The following is a 22,542-nucleotide window of genomic DNA, read 5'->3' on the forward strand; positions in this document are numbered from 1 at the left end:
GTACTTGATCCTATAACACAGGCTGAGTGAACAGCAAGTATTTAGTATACTTGCTTCCCAACACAGAAATTACTTTTCCTTGTTTTCTGGAAGCATTATTTCATTTTTCTTACATATAATTTTCCTTAATGAGAGTGACTGTACTTTTTTTTTAGGTTCATGGTCCAGGAATTGAACCCCTGTCTCCCGCATAAAAGATGAGCATTCTACCACTGAACCACGTGTGTACCTCAAAGTGGCTCTACTTTTATTCATCAAATTGCTATAATGGTGGAATTGTTTTCCCTTGGGAGGTCATTTAACATAAGTTAGAGGATAAATTAATAATAGGCTTCACAGAATCTACTTCTTCATTTGGTTTGTTTTAGTTTTGATGGGGTATTTTTACATTTGTTGGGTTTCTCTATGAAGCAACTTAGATTTATGTGGTTTTTTTTCTTTGTTAAATCTAACTTGAGTATATTTTCTAGGTTGCAATGTGGAAAATGACATATACTATAATATTAAGCTTAGATTACATATAGTTTTAAAAAGTTATCAAAGAGTTCTGATACAAATCAGTTTATATTTTGGAAACATTTATAGAAAAAGAATTTTGCCGCACCCTACCCCAAAGCTACAAAGTGGTTCACATGTACCTCTTTGAGAATATTCCAAATAAACAGAGAAAATAATTAAAACTAAAATGAATAAATAGCATACAGTACTTTCAAATAAACATTAACTTCAATGGTAGGTAAACTATCAATTAATGAAAATCTAACTAGAATTTCCTCTATAGCACAACACAGTTTTAGCAGAGATAACTGGAAAAAATAGACAGACAAAAATGAGAATCAGAGACGTAGTCTAAGCCTTTCAGTGAACATCCTGGAATCAGTATACTTCCTACTAATCCTCTATCTTGGGGATCTATAACCTATGGTCCAGGAATGAAAGGTAACAATGAGGATAATTTTTAAGGGTAAGGCAGGGTTGCCCCTAGGCAAAGGCTTTTTTTGTGGGGGGGGGGGTGGTGGTACATGGTCTGGGAATTGAACCCAGGTCTCCTGCATGAAAGGGGACCATTCTACCACTGAACCACCCATACACCCCTAGGCAAAGACTTTAACAGTTATTTCAATAGATAATATCTACTGAGCTTCACAATGTGCCATAAGTTAAAACAGACTCTCAGGATTTAAAAATAATATATTATAATTCCTCACCTCACCGGACTATTTGAGGGTTAAATGAGAAAATGTATGCAAAGAACATACCACAGTGCCTAATATAAAGCAGGCAGTTAATAAATTTTAATTCTTCTATTAGGTCAAAAAGGTTATTCAATTGTTTCCAGGCTATTACTGTGACACTTTCCCTTGGCTACTTGTGGAAAGAGTTGTATCCCACACATATTCATCACGGTATTATTTACAATGAAACTCGGAAAACAATATAAACTTTCAAAAAGAAAAAAATGTTAAGTAAATTATGGCCTATCTATTTGGTGGAAGTACTACAAAGCTACTAAAATTGATATAAATAAGAAACCTAATATATGCAGTAAAATGCTCATGATGGTAAATAGCAGGAAACAAATTTAGTAAGTACTTAAATTACAAGCATGCCTATCACATATAAGACAAATGAAATATTTAAAAATTATAGGTAGGGTACACAGGTGGTTCAGTGGTAGAAGGCTCACCTTTCACACGGAAGACCTGGGTTCGATTCCAAGACTATGTACCCCCACCCTCAAAACAATTATAGGTGATCTTTCCCATTTCTATACTTTCTAGACTTTTTACATTGTTCGTAAAATATATACAAAAATATCAATACAAACACTTTAAGTGTTGTGATCCTTTTAAGCATAGTCACTTAGGTTCTATATAACATGTATTTCTTTGAATTTTAACAATCAGGCTGCATTTAAATTTGTCACATATCCAGACTCTTCCAATATGAAAAATTTGGAATGGCCATAGCCCAAACATCCCTAAAGAGAGGGATAGAAAGATCAAAGGTAACAGTGGAGTTATACAGAGAAGACAGGATTTAACAAATGAATATGAATGCTGAGTCATTAAATTGGTATCTCTTTTAGTCTCCAGTATATTAGAGCTGCTAGAAGTAACAACCTAAAAATTGTGGATTGTAACCCATGTCAAACTCTGAAATATGTTCTACAACTAATTGTGGTATTGTGTCTTGAAATGTATAGCTTTTTTATATATATGTTATTTTTCAGAAAAAAAAAGAAGGAAAAAAATGTTGATTGTGATGATAAAAAAATATTTAAGCCTTCTAGCCTCCTATATTCTGGAGCAGCCAGAAGGAAAAATTTGAGAGGATCATATGGTAGCCCATGACAAACTCTGGGATCTGTCCTGTAACTACTTGCTGAAGAGTGCTTTGAAAACTATTGCTTTTTTATTTCTTTGCTTTGTATATACGTTATACAAAAAATTAAAAAAAAAATTTTTTTTATGTGGAGTGGAAAGGGGAATCAGAACAAAATAAAGCCTATAAAACAAACAAAAATTTCTGTGTCACATATCAATAATTCCATTAGCATGAGATATATGCTCAGGTAACTCTCACACATATGCACTAAGACATATATAATGCTTACAGCTACATTTTTCCTTATATCTCAACGAATGAGAAACTACCAAAAAGTCCATCAGCAGAACAATGGATGAACTGTGTTAAAATAATAAAACAAATGTTATGCTGCAGTGGAAATGAATGAACTATAGTTATAACCATCAACATGGAAAGTGGAACATAAAGATCCAAGTCACTGAATACTGTATACAGCATAATTCCATTTTTATAAAGTTCAAATGCAAGCAGAACGGAACATATAAAGTTAAGAGACAGTTACATAAGTGTTAAAACTAAATTTGCCATTCATCCCTGCATCTACCTCTACTACAATGAACTGTAAGGAAACATAACATTTTTAAGCCAATTAATTTTACAATAACTTTTCAGAGATAAAGAATAGAGATAGTAATAACCCAGTTTAGTTATATTAGGCACTAGTAGGCAATATTTCTGTTCAGATGTAGATGTAACCATCTATCTGTTAGGGTGAAATTGAACAAAGTAAGAGAAATAGGTTCTTGCCTATTCTGGGAGGTTGTGGGTATGTGTTTGGGAATGCTTTGATTCCTTGACCACAGGATAATAATAATGATTTGCCACATGAGTTTGTTCTAAAATAGAGATAAAATTTTACACAAATTGCATGTTAGAAGAAATTAAGACAATTTTGTGGGGACAACCCATTTCAAAGGGTTGTGTAAGAGTCAAAAGAATTGTTAATTCGGCAAATAACAGCTAGAATTCTAAAAAAATAATAACCAGTATTTGCTAAATATTTACTTGGTACCAGGCCCATTAACTAAATGTTTTATCTGCATTTTCTCATTATTATCTCATCTGTTCCTCACAACAATCCTGAAATTATCATACCCACTATACTAATGAAGAAACAAAGACTTAGAAGTCACACAAAGAGTTAAGTGGTAGAATGAGAATTTCGTCTCAGATAATCTGACTCCAGAGGTCTATCTACCCAATACTGCCTCCAATAGGGGCAAATACTACAGCTAACTTTTTAAAAACATGATAGCATTACTGAGATATAATCCATACACAGTTCACCCATTTAAAGTATACAATTCATGGCTTTCAGTATATTCAAACATCATTACACTTTTAGAATATTTTCATCACCCCAAGAAGAAATCTGAACCCATTAGCAGTCACTGCCAGTTCCCCCTGCCCCTCAACCCCAACCCCAGCCCTGGGCAACCACTGACCTACTCTCTTTTCTTTGTAGGTTTGTTTTTTCTAGATATTTCACATAAATAGCATCATACAGTATGTGGTCTTCTGTGACTGGCTTCTTTCAACTTAGCATGATGTTTTCAAGGTTCATCTGTGTTGCTTTCTATTGCAAAACAATATTCAACTGTATGGATAGCACTTGTTATTTATCCATTCATCCACTGATGGACATTTGAGTTGTTTTCCAATTTTTTGGCTCTTATGAATAATGCTACTATGAACATCTGTGTACAAGTTTGGAGTGCACATACATTTTCATTTCTTTTTGGTATATACCTAAGAGTAGAACTACTGGGTAACAAGGTAACTTTATATTTAACCTTCTGAGGGAACACCAGACTGTTTTCCAAAGCGGCTGCACTGTTTTACATTCCCACCAGCAGTGTATGAGTGTATATCTTCACCAACACTTGTTCTTGTGTGTCTTTTTTGATTAAAGCCATCCTAGTAGGTGTAGAGTAGTTTCTCACTCTGGTTTTGATATGTATTTCCTTAATAGCTAATATGTTGAGCATCTTTGCATGTGCTTATCTGCCATTTGTATATTTTCTCTGGAGAAACATCTATTTAGATCCTTTGTTCATTTTTTAAATTGGGTTGTCTTTTTATTGTTGAGTTATAAGAGTTCCTTATATTCTAGATACAAGTTCATTATCAGACATATGATTTGCAAAAATATTCTACCATTCTATTGGTTGCCTTTTCACTTTATTGGCAGTGTCTTCTGCAGCACAAGACTGCTTTTTATTTATCTAGTTTTTTCTTTTTTCACTTGGGCTTTTGGTGTTATATCTATAAAACTATTACCCAATATAAAGTCAAGAAGGTTTCTGCATATGTTTTCTTCTAAGAGTTTTCTAGTTTTAGTTCTTACATTAAGGTCTTCGATCCATTTTGAGTTAATTCTGTAGATGGTATGACGTAGAGGTAAAACTTCATTATTTTATCTGTGGTTATCCAGTGGTCATAGCACCATTTGTTGAAAGGATTATTCTTTCCCCATTGAATTATCTTGACACCACAGCTAACATTTTTAAAAAATTTCAAAGAAGAAACATAAAACTATTTAGAAAATCAAGACAGCTATAACCACCTCTCAAAAATAGGGAAATTATTTTCAGTTTCATGGAAGACTTGTATACACTTACCCAAATTACTGAGGTCCCTAAATCAGTCTGAAGTAAATACTAACTTTTAAAAATCATTAATTGGTATCGATATTATTTGGAAGTTAGAATGAGGTGAAAGACAGAAAGTTAAAAAGAAAGGGATGTTTACAGGGAAGTTTCCTTTTTTTTTTTTTTTTTAGGTGTATGTTCTGGGAATCGAACCTGGGTCTCCCACAGGGAAGACAAGCATTCTATCACTGAACTGCCTGTGCACCTCTTCGAAGGAAATTTATGGAATTAAATGTTTATATAAATTTAGAATCAATATTCTATGCTGGCTACTTAAATAAAGTAGAAAGAGAAGAGCAAGTTAAACCCATGCAATCATAAGGGAGCAAAAAGTAAAGATAAGAGCAGAAACCAATGAAATGGAAATCAGAAAAGCAATAGAGAAAACCTCTGAAACCAAAAACGGTTTTTGGTTAGAAAGGACCAATAAAATTAAAAACCCTTAGCTAGACTGGTCAGCAAAAAAACAAGAGAGGCACAAACAGTTAGTATCAGAAATGAAGTGCTATAGATTCTACAGACATTAAAAGGACAATAAAGGAACATTATAAACTTTATGTTAATAAATATGGTAACTTGGATGAAATGAACAAATTTCTCAAAAGACAAAACACCAAAGCTCACTTAAGAAGAGATAACCCAAAGAAGACTCTATCTATTAAAGAAATTGAATTTGAATTCCAAGCAGAAATGAAACTGATGGTGAATTCTACCTAATACTCAAGTTAGAAATAATGTCAAGGCTGTGACAATATCATCCAGAAAACAAAAGAGGGTAGGGGGACAATACTTCCGAACTCCATCTTATGAGGTCAACATGACCTTGATTAAACAAAGTCATCATGAGAAAACCACAGCTAATTCATCATATCAAAAAACTAAAAACAAAGAAACCATATGATCATCTCAATGGATGCAGGAAAAAAGCACCTGACCAAATTTGACATTTATGTACAACACAAACTCTCAGCAAACTAGGAATAGAAGGGGAATATTCTAACCTGATAAAGGGTATCTCTGAGAAACCTACAAACTGAATGCTTTCCCTGTAAGATCAGTAACAAGGCAAGGATGTCCACAGTCACCACTACTATTAACATCAAACTAAAGGTCCTATCCAGTGCAATAAAGCAAGAAAAAGAAATAGAATGAATACAAATTAGAAAGGAAGAAATACCTGTCCTTTAGTTGCAGAAGACATGATGACATACATAATCTCAAAGAATCTGCTAAAAAGCTATAAAAACTAATACATGAGTTTATCAAGGGTCATAGGACAGAAGGTTAAAATATATATATATTCATATATATATATGTAATCTTATTTCTATGAACTAGCAATGAACAACAGGATATTGGAATTTTAAAAAAATCATTTATAATAGCATCAAACTAACATGAAATATTTAGGTAGAAATCCAACAAAGTATGTACAAAATGTGTAGACTGAAAATTATAAAATTTTGATGAGAAAAATCAAAGAAGAGCTACGTAAATGAAGAAATGTAACATTTTCATCAACAAGAAGAGTTAATGTTAAGATATCAACTGTCCATGTTTGATCTATACATTCAACTGGAGCCATAATCAAAATTCCAAGTGACTTTTTTTAAAACTCCACAAGCTGATTCCAAAATTTATATGGATAAGAAAAGGATCTAGAATGCCCAAAACAATTTTGAAAAAGAACAAACCTGAGGTTCCACATTAACTGATTTCAAGAATTACTAAAAAAATAAATAAATAAATAAATAAATAAAAAGAAAAAAAAGAATTACTATAAAGCTACTATAATGAAGACTGTGGTACTGGTGAAAGGAGAGACATATAGATCAACTAAGTAGAAGAGAGATTCCATAAATAGATCCACATATATTTGGTCAACTGACTCATGTCAAATGAGGTTATTTGACATGAATTTTACATATCATATAATTCATTCTTTTAAGTATACAATGCAGTCAACTGATTTTGACAAAAGTGCCAAGATAATCTAATGGATAAAGTATAAACTCTTCAATAAGTTGGTTGCAACAACAGGGCATCTATATGTAAAAAAGATGAATCTCATACCTTGCAATACATAAAAAAAAAATTAACTTGAAATGGATCCCAAACCTAAATATAAAACCTATATTATAAAACTCCTAGAAGAAAATACGGAAGAAAGTCTTTATGACCTTGGATTAGTCAAAGATTTCTTAGGTAAATTACAAAAAGTCTGAAGCATAGAAGAAAGAAATTGTTAAATTGGATTTTATCAAAATTAAAAACTTCTGATCTTCCAAAGACACTGTTAAGAGAATGAAAAAACAAGTTATAGATAGGGAGAAAATATTTGCATACACCTATCTGATAAAGGACAAATACCCAGAATATATACAGAACTCTCAAAATTCCATAATAAAAAATAATCAACCCAATTAAAACATGGACCCCCCCCCCCGCAAAAGAAAGAAAATAAGCAAAGGAAAAGATGTTCAACATAATGAGTCATTTGGGAAATGCAAATTAAAACCACTTTGAGACACTAATATACATCTATTAGAATGGTTTTAAAATAAAAAATTGACACTACCAAATGCTGAGCAAATGGGACTCTCATAAATAGCTAGAGGGGATGTAAAATAGTTCAACCACTTTGGCAAAGAGTTTAGAAGTTTCATAAAAATAAACATATAATTTAACCCCGTAATTCCACTCCAAGGTATTTACCAAAAAGAAGTGAAAACATATGTTCACACAAAGACCTATACTCAAATGTTTTTAATGGCTTTATTCATAGTAGCCAAAAACTACAAACAACCCAAATGTCCTTTAATTGGCTACAGGTTAACAAAAAAGAAGTGATGAAGCCATACAATGGAATACTGCCCAGCAATAAAAAGGAATAAACTGAAAGGGAGGGGTAAGGGGATGGGTTATGTATGAATTTTTTTCTGTTTTCTTTTTATTTCTTTTTCTGAGTTGATATAAATGTTCTGAGAAATTATCATGATAATGAATATACAACTACGTGATGATACTGTGCATTACTGATTATATATGTAGAATGGAATCATCATACGGTAAGAATGTTTGTGCTTGTTTATGTTTAAATAAAATTAAAGAATTGATAAATAAATAAAAGAAAAAAGAAAGCCATTGTGGTCCTCAGGAGAAAAAAATTTAAAAAAAAGGAACGAACTATTAATATATGCAACAAGATAGATAAATCTCAAAAGCATTATTTACGCTAAATCAGAAATCAACAAATTTTTTCTAAAAAGGGGAAATACAGTAAAAACATTTTAGGTTTTGTATACCATACTGTCTCTGTCACAACTATTCAATTCTACTATTAGCTGCAAAAGCATCCATATACAATACTTAAAGAAATGAGTATGGATGTGTTCAGTAATACTTCAGATACAATAATAGCAGCAGGCCTGGTAAGACCCGTGGGTTTGGCGTTGCCAACCCGTGTATGAAATCAAAGACACCAGACACAAAAGGCTACACTTCATGATTCAATTTATATAATAATCTGATAAAGGCAAAAATATAGGGACAGAAACCAAATCAGTGGTTGCCAGGGCCTGAGGGTGAGGCTGGGGTGAGGGTGTGGTGGGGGACTGATTACAAAAGAGCACAAGGGAATGTTCTGGAGCAATGGAAATACTCTCTATCTTGAATGTGGTAGCAGTAGCTACAAGTAGCTATATCCTTTTTAGACATGTAGTTAGATATACAACTATATATAAATTAAGTATCAATAATCTTGTCTTTAAAAAAGAGAAAGGTAAGGCATTTTTGGACCCTGATCCAAATAAGTAGGGGAAAAAAAAACATTTTTGGGATAATGAAAAGTCAAGAAAATTTAAACACTGCCTAGCTGTTTGGTGAGATTAAGGATTTACTGTTCATTTTTTAGGTATGATAATGATACTGTGGTGATTTTTGTAAAAGAAAAGAAAGAGCTCTTACCTTTAAAAGACACATTCTAAAGTATCTACAGATGAAATTACATTATGTCCGGGATTTACACATATAGTCCAGTTGGGGACAGGGGGTAGAGATGTATTAATAATTGCTGAAGCTGGGTGGTGAGCAAAAAATGGTTCATTTATACTATTCTCACTACTTGTATATATGTTTGAACATTTCTATAATAGACAAGTTTTTGTTGTTGTTGTTTTTTTTAAGATAGGAAAAAAATATTTGAGGAAAAGATGAAAGTTATAAAACAGAAGTCAGGTAGGTGAAGAAGTGAGACAAGCCAGAGTAATAAGCCTGACCAAAGGCACTCACTCACATCAAATCTTTGAAAAAAGCCTGTGAAGTCCAAACACATACACACACTGGCAATCTTTCTTTAAAACACTTTAAAACTCTGAAGATACATTTTATACACTTGCACGTATTTTTACAAACAATGCACCTACAATGGAAAACGAAGTTAAATGTACAATGAGTTGAATATTAAACCTAGAAGGCAATGAGGTAGGTACATAATAATCTGGCCTAAACACAACAATAGCCTGGGGGTAGTCACTGCAATTATTATCAAATCTGTTCCTAATTTCACAATTTATCTTCAGTTGTCAAAAATCATATATATACAATTTAAATTAAAAAACAGAAGCAAGAAGGTGATAGGAGATTTTTAGTAACACTTAAGCAGAAAACATGCTGACCATGTCAAGATGATAATCCACTTTAGGCAGACAGTGAAAGAATATATATCTAAAATTAGCTCTGGAAATATTTTTAGAAGAATACTATTAGATGTACAGTTTCTTAATCTTATAATAGCTTGAATGGAGATATTATCAAAGAATAAGATCAGGAATTAACTATACCCATGGTTTTCTTCATAATATTGTAGAAAACACCACCCTGTTGGAACATATGAGGAAGTCCCTTTGCATAAGTCCATACATCTTCTCCTGTAAGATAAAAACAGATACAGAATTAGCAACAAACAAAAAAGTTCAGCCCAGGGTTGTCTTAATATGGAGTAGCCTAGAATAGAGATTGCAGATCTCTGCTTTTTCAATGAGTGAAGTGGTCTGGTAGAGCCTAGGGATGGTATGGAGTGAAGGCACTGTGGCACACTAGAAAATACTTGGTCCATTTAAAGGTGGCAACCACCACAATTGCTGTTCTTGTGCAGGCCCAATGTTTCCCAATCCTCTCTTCAAGAGAAACCAGAAATTCAGATTTTTAACGTGACTTCTCTCAATTTTTAAACGTAGAAAACTAATTCAAAAATTTCTTTAAAACTGAATGAATCAATTCCAGGCAATCTGTACTCAAATGTGTCTGAAGGCTCAATCCAGCTGAAACGAAATTGGTTTGCAATCTCTGGTCCAGAACAAACAAAGGAAAACGATATAGAAAGATAATTATTTTTCAAGTGTAATAAAAAATTGTACACATTCTACATTTATACTTGTTAAAACTAAATTTAAAAAAAGATTAAGGGGCCAGGGAGAAAAATAACTATAAATAGTGTTTTGTTTTGTTCTTGTTCCAAAGTTGATTTTTAGAATTAGGTGAAAATGGCTTGAATAGATTCAAAACAATCTTGAGAGGGCCATTTAAGATGTATTAAGCAAACCACATTTTACAAAAACATTTTTTCAAAAACATCCTTTGACAGTGCCTATTTTAATAAGGAGTTCCATGGGAAAAAAGTTAATAATGAGAATCATTGCTTAAGAAGTTAATAAAGAATGGAAGAGGGCAGGCAACAGTGGCTCAGTTGCAGAGTTCTTGCCTGCCGTGTCGGAGAGCCAGGTTTCTTTCCCAGAGCCTGCCCATGTAAAAAAGAAAGAAAGAAAAAATAAAAAAGAGTGAAAGAAACATAAATGTTAATTTTTGGTTTGTACAATATGGTTTATTTGCTATTCACACTTTCATTTATTTTATAATCTGATTATGTATATGTTTTTTATAATCAGGAAATGTTTTAATTAATTTTAACAAAGAAAGATTACATTTTGTATTTCTTACTAGAAAATTATACTGTTGGATCTGAGCACTGAATGGTAGTGATTGATGATGCTAATTAATCACCATGTTTTTATGATTTTCAGAGCTCTGACTCCTTCCCAAATTCATAAATATGAATATGAATTTTTTTTGGGGGGGGGCACATGGTCCAGGAATCGAGCCTGGTCTCCCACATGGAAGGCAAGCATTCTACCACTGAACTACCCGTGCACCCAGGAGTATGAATTTGTATTGCAATTGGTGAAAGTTATGCATAGTATGCCAGTTTGAAGTACACAAATTTAAAAGCCTTGCACTTTAAGTTTCTGTTAATCAGAACATTTATTTACAGATAGTTCTTCGTCATTAATGATGCTATACTACTAGAGTATGGTTATATTTAAGGTTGGGCACAGATATTTAATTTAAAATTCTGGATATGACTAAGAAATATTGTTAACTTCAGAACTATTAATAACTTCTAGGAGAAGTTCTGATTCCCAAACTATCATTAAACTTCATTTGCATAAATTACTTCTATGATGATGACCTATCAGTTACTGTCAATGTTATCTAAAATGTACTTAATATTTTATAGACTAGTAGAGGATAACATTTATTTGGAAACCACATAAAAGTTATATGATAGCACTTAATTTTTTTGGTAAGAATCTAATGAGTGCTAAAAAGAATGATAACTCATCTGCAGAATTCATGTAAGGAAAACTGCATTTCTTAGTACCTTACATATCTGATGATTCCTTATTTAAGTAAGCAGATCACTTCCTATTTTATCTGAAGTATTTCTCAATCTTGTTTTCATTATTATCCTCTAAAGAGCCTTTTTGGATACTTTTTTTTTTTTTTTTTAACATGGGCAGGCACTGGGAATCAAACCCGGGTCCTCCGGCATGGCAGGCGAGCATTCTTGCCTGCTGAGCCACTGTGGCCCGCCTGATACTATTTTTCTAATCTGCATGCCCCCCCATGAAATCTAAATACCACAGATATACTGTATATTTCTTTATGAAACATGTTTATTTGAACTTTACACATAGAGCAAGAATTTTTCATCCTCTCACCCAAAGAATCAATTTTGTTCCCTTCAGAGCTCTATGGCCTCACTGAGTGTGCATGCTCGATTGCTTTAAGGAAAGGATAAACACCACCTAAGCCTTTATTATTATACCCAGTTCTGAGCAAGCACGTGACATAAATTTCATTCTCTCATCATAACAAAAGACCTATTTTACAGATGAGGATACAAGCTCAGTGAGTTCAAGTGATTCTCCCAAAACCACAGTCCTTCTAAGTGGCAGAGTCACAACCCAAATCCTGTGTATCATGCTAATGATTATATATAATCTTTCCATGTTATTAAACCTCTATGGAAGGTCAATTTGTGTTACAACAAATTTGAAATTCATGGCCTCAAAAACTAGTTGGTGAAAAAAACAGGTGAATTATTTCCTTGGTATACATCTACTCCCACAAAAGAGATGTCTGTTGACAATGGAAACAAGGAAAGGGACCACAGATTTAGGAAGCAGGGATCACTGCACTTGCTAATTCTTCTCTCCATTGCATTTCTCCCCATCCAAGGCCCTACCTAGTTCAGGCTTTGTCTCATAACAGGTTTTCTATCTACTGTTTGTCCTCTCCAAATCCCTCCTCCATACAGCCTTCAGAGTTAAACATTTAATAGCTCCCCCAAATCATACTGTAAAAGAAAAAAAGCTCTTTTTCATGACAAATAAGGCACTCTACGAGTTGGTCCTTGCCTGGGCTTCTATTTCACATCTCATCACATATTGCCTTGATTTTTACAGAGCAACACCACTAAACAATTCAGTTCTCCAAAGGCCAATCAGTGCTACACTCTTTAAAATTCAATTTAGGGGTCACCACTGCTACTGCTTAGATATCCTTTCACAATACTTCTATACATATGGATGCCACAGCCCTATCACTCTGCAACAGAATTAGTTTACTCTTCTGCCTCTTCTTCTAGACTAGAAGCTTTTCAGTTTCAGGTAGTATCAGTGGCCTAATTTGACTTTGTATTCTCAGAGCTTACCATAAAGCTAGGAAGACAGCAGCATTCTTGGCACTGGTTGAATGAATGCATGCAAAACATTATAAATAAGGTTTATCCTCTTAAACCATGCCTGAAAGCAGTCCAGAAAAAAGTTAATTAAAGCAGTACCATGATTTATCTATACTTCAATATTATCTATGAAATATAACTAATTATACCTAACATCTGTTTTCTCTTCAAGAATCTAATAAAATAAAATCTAGCAAAACAGAAATAATTATTTTTCTATCATTTCACTAGAGCGCAAACTCTTAAAGTACAGGAATAGTTTGATACTGTATCTAGCAAATATTATGTTAATTCATTTTTCAGTTAGCCTCCAAATAATTTTACTCTATAATTCAACTGTTTATTCATAGCACAACAGTAATATACTTTAAATTCAATGTATTGTGCTTGTACATAAATATAGGAAAAAGGTTATACCACTGCCAGAGATAACCTCTGTTCACATCTTGTGTTCCTCAAATCTTCCCTTTTAGCAGACTTCAGTTGTCCTACCTGAACAACAGTTATCTCTCGCAGTGGTTTATAGATGATTTTTCTTTTTATTTGATTTTTTCCTATTTAAAAATTCTTTTTTTTTTATATATATATGCTGTATGGCAGGGTCACATTTCATTATTTTTCCATGTAAGTAACCCGCTATTGCAGCACCATTTGTTGAATTTTTTGTTTGTTTGGTTGGTTTTCTTGTTTGTTTTGCTTGTCTGTCTGTTTTTTGGGAAGTACATGGACCAGGAATTGAACCCACGGCAGGCAAGAATTCTACCGCTGAACTACCCTTGCAACCCCCTAATTTTTTGTAAGTTTTAATCTTTAAAAAGTATGTCAAAATGCAAGTGGTGGATATGATGTGGAGAAAGAGGCACACTTAACCACTGTTGGTGGGAATATAAAATGGTACAACCGCTGTGGAAGGCAGTTTGGCGGTTCCTCAGGAAGCTAAGTATAGAATTGCCATATGATCCAGCAATACCATTGCTAAGTATTTATTCAGAGGATATGAGGGCAAGGACACAGAACGGGCATTTGCACACCAAGTTTATAGCAGCATTATTTACAATTGCCAAGAGATGGAAACAGCTCAAATGTCCATCAACAGAGGAGTGGCTAAAAAAAGCTGTGGGATATACATATGATGGAATATTATGCAACTGTATGACAGAATAAAATTATGAAGTATGTAACAACATGGATGGATCTTGAGGACATTATTCTGAGTGAGATTAGCCAGAAACAAAAAGACAAATACTGTATGGTCTCACTGATATGCACTAACATTAATTAATGAACTTGGAGAATTTCAGTTAAGAACAGAAATCATCAGGAGATAGAAATAGGGTAGATATGGGGTAATTGGAGATGAAGGGATACATATAGGGATACATAGGGCACAAATGAAATCAGAAGGAAAGACAAATGATAAAGACTGAGATGGCATAATCTAGGAATGCCTAGAGTGTATAATGATAGCGACTAAATGTACAAATTAAAAAATGTTTTGCATGAGAAAAAAAAGTATGTCAAAATGAATCAATTACTAAAATGTTATTATAATTTTCTAACTTTTCCTAAAATAATAAAATCCATGGGTTTAGTGAGTTTAAAAGGTCTAATTTCCTAAACTTAGGTATTTAAAAAGGAAATTTGAAAGTTGCTATCTTGCAATTTACAAATCAAGTGAATAAATTTAAACATTTAACACCTATATGAAGTATGTAAAGCCCCCAAAGAAATACCTAAAACTAGACCTAAACTCAAGTATCTGTCACCATAAAATAAACAAAAACAAGATGTAAATTTAAACTAGGAATATAGACTATTTCTATTAGTAAGAAACTCAAAATATTCAATGAAAGAATTGTTGCCATCTCACTACTCTTCCTGTAGCTCCTCCCATCTAAAAATTTATCTACCTAATAGTCAAGACTGTTTCTAAGAAAGGCACATCTGTCACCCTCCTTAGGCGCAGTCTCTTTAAATGTATCCAGCCCATGCTGTTTTCAGTGTTGTTACTGGCATCAAAGGATATGCAAACACAATTGGGTATAAACGTGTACATGCACACACATACGCAGTGTGAAAGGATACAACCCCAATTTACTAACAGTAATTTTCTCTAGAGAGTACAAATAGGAAGGAAAACTGTCACATTTTATTTTATTCATAATTCAATTCTTTGGATTTTTTTTTTTAAATAGAAACTTGTTTATTTTCTGGCAACCTTACTTCCACTTTCATTTAAGAGCCTTTGGAAGAACAGCTTATACCACTCAGTGGTTGTTCCCACCCTCTCAGGGCCTGAGCAGTGGGAGCTGCAGACCAGTCTTCAGTTGCAGGCTGAGCACTCTAGTCTTCAGTAGGGAACTGCTGAATAGGCACAGAGGGGACCTGTTCACCTTCAGACCAGTCTGCAACCTCGAGTTGAGTAGCAGTAAATTCAGGAGCTGGAGTAGTCCATTCGCCCTGAAATTCCTCCTTGGTCACGGCTTTTTCAGCAACAGCGTGCTTTGCCTTTTCACATCTCTTCAGGATCTCTGGAGAAGTAGAACTCAGGCATGATTTCCCACAGGTGCTCACGGGAGATAGTGCCACATATGCGCAGAACTTTCCTAGCGAACATCCACCACATCAGACCCACTGAGTAAGCTCCCTTGTTGTTGCACAGGATGGCGATGTCCACATAACGCAGAAGAGAATCTGTGTTACACAGAGCAACAGTGGGCAAGTTAACATAGGATGCCTCTATGAGAGGCTGGTGGTCAGCCCTGGGATCAGTCACCACCAGAAAACATGGCTCCCAAAAGGCAACCTGAATCTGGTTGGTGAAAGTTCCAGGAGCGAAGTAACAAGCAACAGGAGTTGCTCCAGGCAGCAGCAAACTTTAGCACAGCCTACTACTGGCTGGTATTCCTGGAGGATATGACACTGACATCAGCAGGGTTTCAATGGCAACAATGGCATGAGCTGCCAGCAGAAGCTTCTCCCATGTCCTCTTCAGATTTATGATATAGATGCCATCACTTTTCCTTTTGTATATGTACTTTTCCATTTGGAAGTCGAGGTTGATGCCACCTAATGGGTTCCTGCTGCAAGGAATCTGAGGATTTCCTCCTCCTCCATCTGCAGGACAGCAAGGGCTCCAGACATTAAGTTTCCCTTTAACTTACAATGGGAACCGAGGACAACGCCACACGGACCCCCTCTCTGAGCAGCGTGGAAAAGCTCTTTGAATATTTTTTAAACATGCAATTTTTTTATAGTTTTTTTTTTTTTTTTTTTTGCATGGGCAAGCATTGGGAATTGCACCCGGGTCTCCAGCATGACAGGTGAGAACTGTGCCTGTTGAGCCACTGTGGCAGCCCAATTTTTTTTTAAATGGGAAAAGTAACAAGGGCTGGCCAGAATGTAGAGAAATAGGAACACCTGTACACTATTGGTGGGAATGCAAAATTGTATAGCTGCTGTGCTGTGGAAGACAGTTTGGTGGTTCCTCAGGAAGTTAAGTATATAATTATCATATGACCCAGGAATCCCATTTCGAGGTATATACCTAAAATAACTGAAAGCAGGGACTCAAACAGATATTTGCATACCAATGTTCAAAGTTACATTATTCACAACTGCCAAAAGATGGAAGTAACTTGTGTCCATCAACTGATGAATGGGATAAACAAAATGTGGTATATATGCAAAATGGACTATTATCCAGCTGTATAAAGGAATAAAGCTCTTATAAATGCAAAAACATAGATGAACTTTGAAGACACCATATTCAGTGAAATAAGCCTGACACAAAAAGATGGATATTGTATAATTCCACTTACATGAAATATCTAGAATAAGCAAATACACAGAGACAGAAAATAGATTACAGGTTACCTGGGACTGGGAGGAGGGGAAGACTGAAGAAGGAATGGAAGATTATAGCTTAATGGGTACAAAGTTTGTGGTGATGAAAAAGTTTTGGTAATGGATGGTGATAAAGGTAGCACAACATTGTGAATGTAATTAATATCACTGAATTGTACATATAAAGGTAGTTAAAATGGAAAATTTTGTGTTGTACATATGTTACTACCATAATTTTTTTTTTTTTTTATAAGAAGGGCAAAGGAGGGTGCATAGGTAGTTTGGTGGTAGAATTCTCATCTGCCATGAGGGAAACCTGGGTTCAATTCCCAGCTCATGAACCAAAAAAAAAAATTATTGACAATATTCCCTACGAGATACATATCACATATCTGCCTCTGTGTGTGTATGTACAGATACAGCAATACATATATGTAGAGAGATACATTAAAAAAGGGTGGGGCAAAGGACTTGAGAAGACATTTCTCCAAATAAAATAGTCAAATGGCTAATAAGCACATGAAAAGATGCTCAACACAGCACCATTAGCCATCAGGGAAATGCAAACCCAAACTACAATAAAGTACCACTTCACACTCACTAGATGGCTATTATTTTAAAAACGGAAAATAAGAAATGTTGGAGAGATTATGGAGAAATTTTAACTCTTTTGCATTGTTTGTGAGAATGTAAAATGGTACAGCCACTATGGAAAAGTCTATCAGTTCCTCAAAAAATTAAAACATAAAACTACCATATGACATAGTGAAGCCCACTTAGGTATATACCCAAAAGAACTGAAATCAGTAACTTGGACAGATACTTATACACCAATGTTCATAGTAGCATGATTCATAACAGTCAAAAAGTAGAAGCAGTCTAAATCCTTTAACAGAATGGATATTCAAAATGTGATATATTCATACAAAGCAATATTATTCAGCCTTTTAAAAGGAATGAAGTTCTGAAACATGCTATGACATGGATGAACCCTGAAGATGTCATGTTGAGTGAACTAAATCAGATACAAAGAGACAGACACTGTTTGATACCACTTAAATGAAGTAGCTAGAATACACAAACTCAAAGACACAGAAAGTACAGTCCAGGTTACCATGGGAAGTGGGGAATGGGGACTTAACGCATAATGTGTCTGCATTTGTGTTTGAGATGAAGGGAAAGTTATTGTAATGGATGATGGTGAGGGTAGCACAACCTTGTGCTATACTGTGGCTGAACCTTAAAAACATTATGCGAAGTAAAAATAAGCCAGACACAAAAGGACAAATAGTGTGTGGCTTCACTGATATGAAATATCTAAAATAAGCAAATTCACAGAAACAGGAAGATTAGAAGTTATCAGGGGCTCAGGGAGGGAAGAATGAGGAAGCCCAGCTTAAAGGATCAAGAGTTTCAGTTTGGAGTGATGAAAAAGTTTTAATTATGGAAAGTACTGATGGTAGCACAACATTGTGAAAGTAATTAATGCCACTAACTTACACACTTAGAAGTGATTATAATGTCAAATTTTATGCTACATATGTGTTACCACAAAACATTTTTATTAATAATATTTGGTAATTGAAAAAAACTAAGAAAAAAAGGATATCAAAGTAGTTGTGTGCAAAAAGGAAAAAGATTAATATTTAGCTTAATTTTCAAAGTACAATGGTATAAAGTCATCATTCACTACCTACACGTTAATCTTAATATACATGTATATGCATTATTTTTTATTCAACTTTAAAACTGTTCTCTGCCCCTTCAATGGAAGGGCTCTAAGTATATAAAATATAATAATATAAATAAGCCCTATCTAAATTTGAAACTGTCCCTCACCCAACATCTGAAGAAAAATATCAAGATGTAATAATCATATTGAGGCCCAAAGTCACCTAAAAAAAATTAGTGTTTGAGTCCTAACTGTGGTTTTGGAAAACCCTAAGGCATTTACAACATTAAGAGGTATTATAAAATTACAGGATATTGTGCACTTTTAAAAAATTTATCTTGAAAAATCATAACCTTTTCAGGAAAAGAGAAAGTATAATAAAATCAAACAAGTTTCTCAACTCCTAAAAGTTTGATGTTTGTAGTAAAGCGAGGTATGTATCAGAAGTAGCTGAAACTCATGTAAATAACTCCAAACTGACCAACTGCATTTCTCACCTAAATCTGTTTTTATCTCTTGAGAAAAAAAAAAATGACTAGAGAGTTGATGGAATACAATAATCAAAAAAAGAAAAAAAATTAGTGAGATTGCTATCTATAACGATGTATTGTTTCTAACACAAAAGAAAAACAATGAACTGGTCCACGATAAACTTTAAAATGCCATCATAGTCAGAGTCACTCACGTACAATATAAATAATGAAGTTGACAATCTGCAAAAAGTTAAGTTCAATAGCCTCCAGCGGTCTAGACAAAGCAGATTAAAATGGTATGTGACTTGCCTGCCATGCCAGAGGACCCGGGTTCAATTCCCGGTGCCTGCCTATGTAAACAAACAAACAAAAATGGTATGTGAGCTTTTTAGTTTATGGTATATTAGAGTGGCTAGAGGGAAGCACCTGAAATCTTTGAACTGTGTTCTAGTAGCCTTGATTCTTGAAGACTATTGTATAACTATATAATTTTTACAATGTGACTGTGTGATTGTGAAAACCTTGTGTCTGATGCTCTTTTTATCCAGGGTATGGACAGATGAGTGAAAAAATAAGAATAAAAAATAAACAAACAACAGGGGGATATGGGGTAAAAAATTGGGTAGGGTGAAATACTGATGGTCACTGAGAGGGAGAGGTAAGGAGTATGGGATGTAAAAGTTTTTTTCTTTTTTTCTGGAGTAATGCAAATATTCTAAAAATGATCATGGTGATGCATACACAAAATGTGATGATATTGTGAACCACTGATTGTATACTTTAGATGGACTGTATGTATGTAAAGATTTCTCAATTAAAAAAATATATATTTTAAAAAGGCATGAGAAATATTACAGGTAGGACAATGTTATTTCTTTTTAAACTACCATTAGACAATTCAGTGATTTGTTCATGAATGGCTCATACCGAGCAAGACTGATGCAGTTACTGTTTTGCTGATAAAAATGACATAAAGTCTATTTAATAAATACTCTTTTTTTTTTTTTTTTTCCTGCATGGGCAGGCACCGGGAATCAAACCCAGGTCTCCAGCATGGCGGGCAAGAACTGTCTGCTGAGACACCATGGCCCGCCCTTTACTCTTTTTAAAACCATAGGATAAACACATGCTCCTAGCTATCTCACAATCAGCCTATTTAATGAAGAAATATGTCCCATATTTAAATATTCATAATAAATGAGAAGTTTTCCAAAATGCTATATTGGTGATATTTTTGAGTTTCGTACCTCTTACGTATATAGAAAAGAAAGCTGGATATCTGTTGGTGAAAACTATAAAAGTATAGGACTTTCTCAGCTGAAATCCTGCAGTTAAGTCTACAGAGGCCAAGCACTCCATATCACCTTTGTATCGCCAATACAGTTTGCTCATAACAGGCACTCATTTTGCTGAAACAATCTACATTCATTCATTCAACAAGCATTTACTTGGTATCTACAATGCACCAGGCCCTGTATTAGGTAATAAAGCATACACTGTGAATAAAATAGGCATGGACAGTTTCTGCTCGTGGAGCTTGTAATACAGACATAGGCAAAATAATAAATAAATCAACAAATAAGATAATTAAAACTGTAATAGGGGCTATCAGGGAAATGAATAGGGTGCAATGATAGAGGGAACATTTAAGAGTGGTCAGCAAAGTTCTCTCAACCCTCAGATAGCGTGGCCAGGAGAAAGCCTCTCTAAATAAGCCTGGCATCTTCTAGCCCTCTCCAATCTAAACATCAGTAACTCCCCAGCACACCTGACATATGGTTGTGTAAATATTCTCAAACTGACATTTTCACAAACACAACACTTTTTACTAAGAGTATCTTCGAGAGAGTGAAAATAAGTATTAACACAGGAACTAATATAGGTCATGCACTATACTTTAAAGCAGAAAGCTCTCAAGTGCTACTGCTATAAAATCAGTAAAATGTCTTTTACATTCAAATTTTGTATTGACAGTGGAAATAGATTTAAAGAAATATGTGGGTTTGTAGGGCAACAAAATAAATGTTGGGGTTGAAGAGGGAAAAGGCCTAACAGGAAGACATTCTCTTGCAGGCCTAGCTCCAGGAACCCCAAACCTAACCCAAAAAGTGACTATTACAAACCAGAAATATATTTTACTAATTTTGGTCATAAACTCACTCATGCTAATTTATTAATCTACAGTGGAGAATATAGCCTTCCAGTGAATACAATCCTCATATATACTTTCACCTCTACATCATACTACTTATCAGTAAGCTAAATGAGTGGTCAGAATGGATACTTGATGAATACGGAATAAGTAAAGGGACAAAGATCTTTCAGCCTGGCCATGGTGAGGACTGAAATATTTCTGGACCTCAACAGAGATTATTCTTCTAGTTACCAGAATTTTCATGAGCCCCAAATGAATTATCTTTTTCTTTTGTACAGCAGTGCATACACAGTACCAAATTCTGCTTTTCAGACTCTTTTTCTATGTTCAATGCTGAACACCCACTCCATTTCTGCTGACATAGCCTTTCTTTAGATACATTAATGTCATCTAGTTAATTCAGTCAAAAAAAAACCAAAACATTTTAAAGTGCCTACTACTTGCTGGGCATTCTACGAGGTGCTAAGCACATAAAATAGATGAGATATGAGCCATATCCTCAAGAGTGCATCTTCTATTGAGGAAGATGTCATCTTTACCGTTTTTGACCTGGGAGATTGCCAGTACCTTCTGTATATATCTAATTTCATCCACTCTGTACTGAGGTTATTCAATTTTCAGAATTCTAGGAGTATTTTGCTATTGCCTTTATCTACCAAGCAGAGGGTAAACTGAAGTACTGAGGAGTTAAGTAACTTGCCTAAAATCATTAATGTTACTAAGTAATGAAGCCAAGATTCAAATTCCACGTATGACTCCAAAGATCACAAAATCTTTCCTCTATTTCATGCAGGTTCTGAGTTTATGACCAAAATTAGTAAAATATATTTCTGGTTTATAATAGTCACTTTTTGGATTAGGTTTGGGGTTCCTGGACCTAGGCCTGCAAGATAAATGTTTTCCTGTTAGACCCCAAAATAAGTTTTAAAAAACTCTGAGATATAGAAATATATAAAGAGCTTAGTACAGTTCCTGACATATCCTCCAATTCAATTACTATGTTTGACAAACTAAAATCAGTAAATCAAATTATAAATTGGTACAGGGATTTTAGATTTCCTAATTTACTACTGGGCCCAAACTTAAGCCAGAAATAAATAAACTTCACTTTGGTAGATCAAAATCCAGTTCACTAACATTTGGTATCTTTAGGAAACAATTAAAACCCAGATCATTTCACTTTATACTTTAAGCCTTAGAAAATCATATTAACAGTGATTAAACAACAAAGATTAAGCAAATAAAAATAGTGTTAAAACTACACCATTGGATAGTATAAATAAATCATTAAA

At 34.1% G+C, this 22,542-nt stretch overlaps 1 protein-coding gene and 1 pseudogene across 1 annotated transcript in view; both read right to left on the bottom strand.

The window, feature by feature from the left end:
- VCPIP1 (valosin containing protein interacting protein 1) overlaps nt 1–22,542 on the bottom strand; it is a 32,162-nt gene that overhangs the window by 5,926 nt on the left and 3,694 nt on the right. The window contains exon 2 of the mRNA XM_077166914.1: nt 9,863–9,949. Coding sequence (XP_077023029.1) covers nt 9,863–9,949 — 87 coding nt within the window. The remainder of the gene's footprint in view (nt 1–9,862; nt 9,950–22,542) is intronic.
- Nucleotides 9,960–22,116, bottom strand: LOC143688693 (small ribosomal subunit protein uS2 pseudogene; annotated as a pseudogene).

This window comes from Tamandua tetradactyla, chromosome 6 (genome assembly GCF_023851605.1).
Source record: "Tamandua tetradactyla isolate mTamTet1 chromosome 6, mTamTet1.pri, whole genome shotgun sequence".
Classification (NCBI taxonomy): domain Eukaryota; kingdom Metazoa; phylum Chordata; class Mammalia; order Pilosa; family Myrmecophagidae; genus Tamandua; species Tamandua tetradactyla.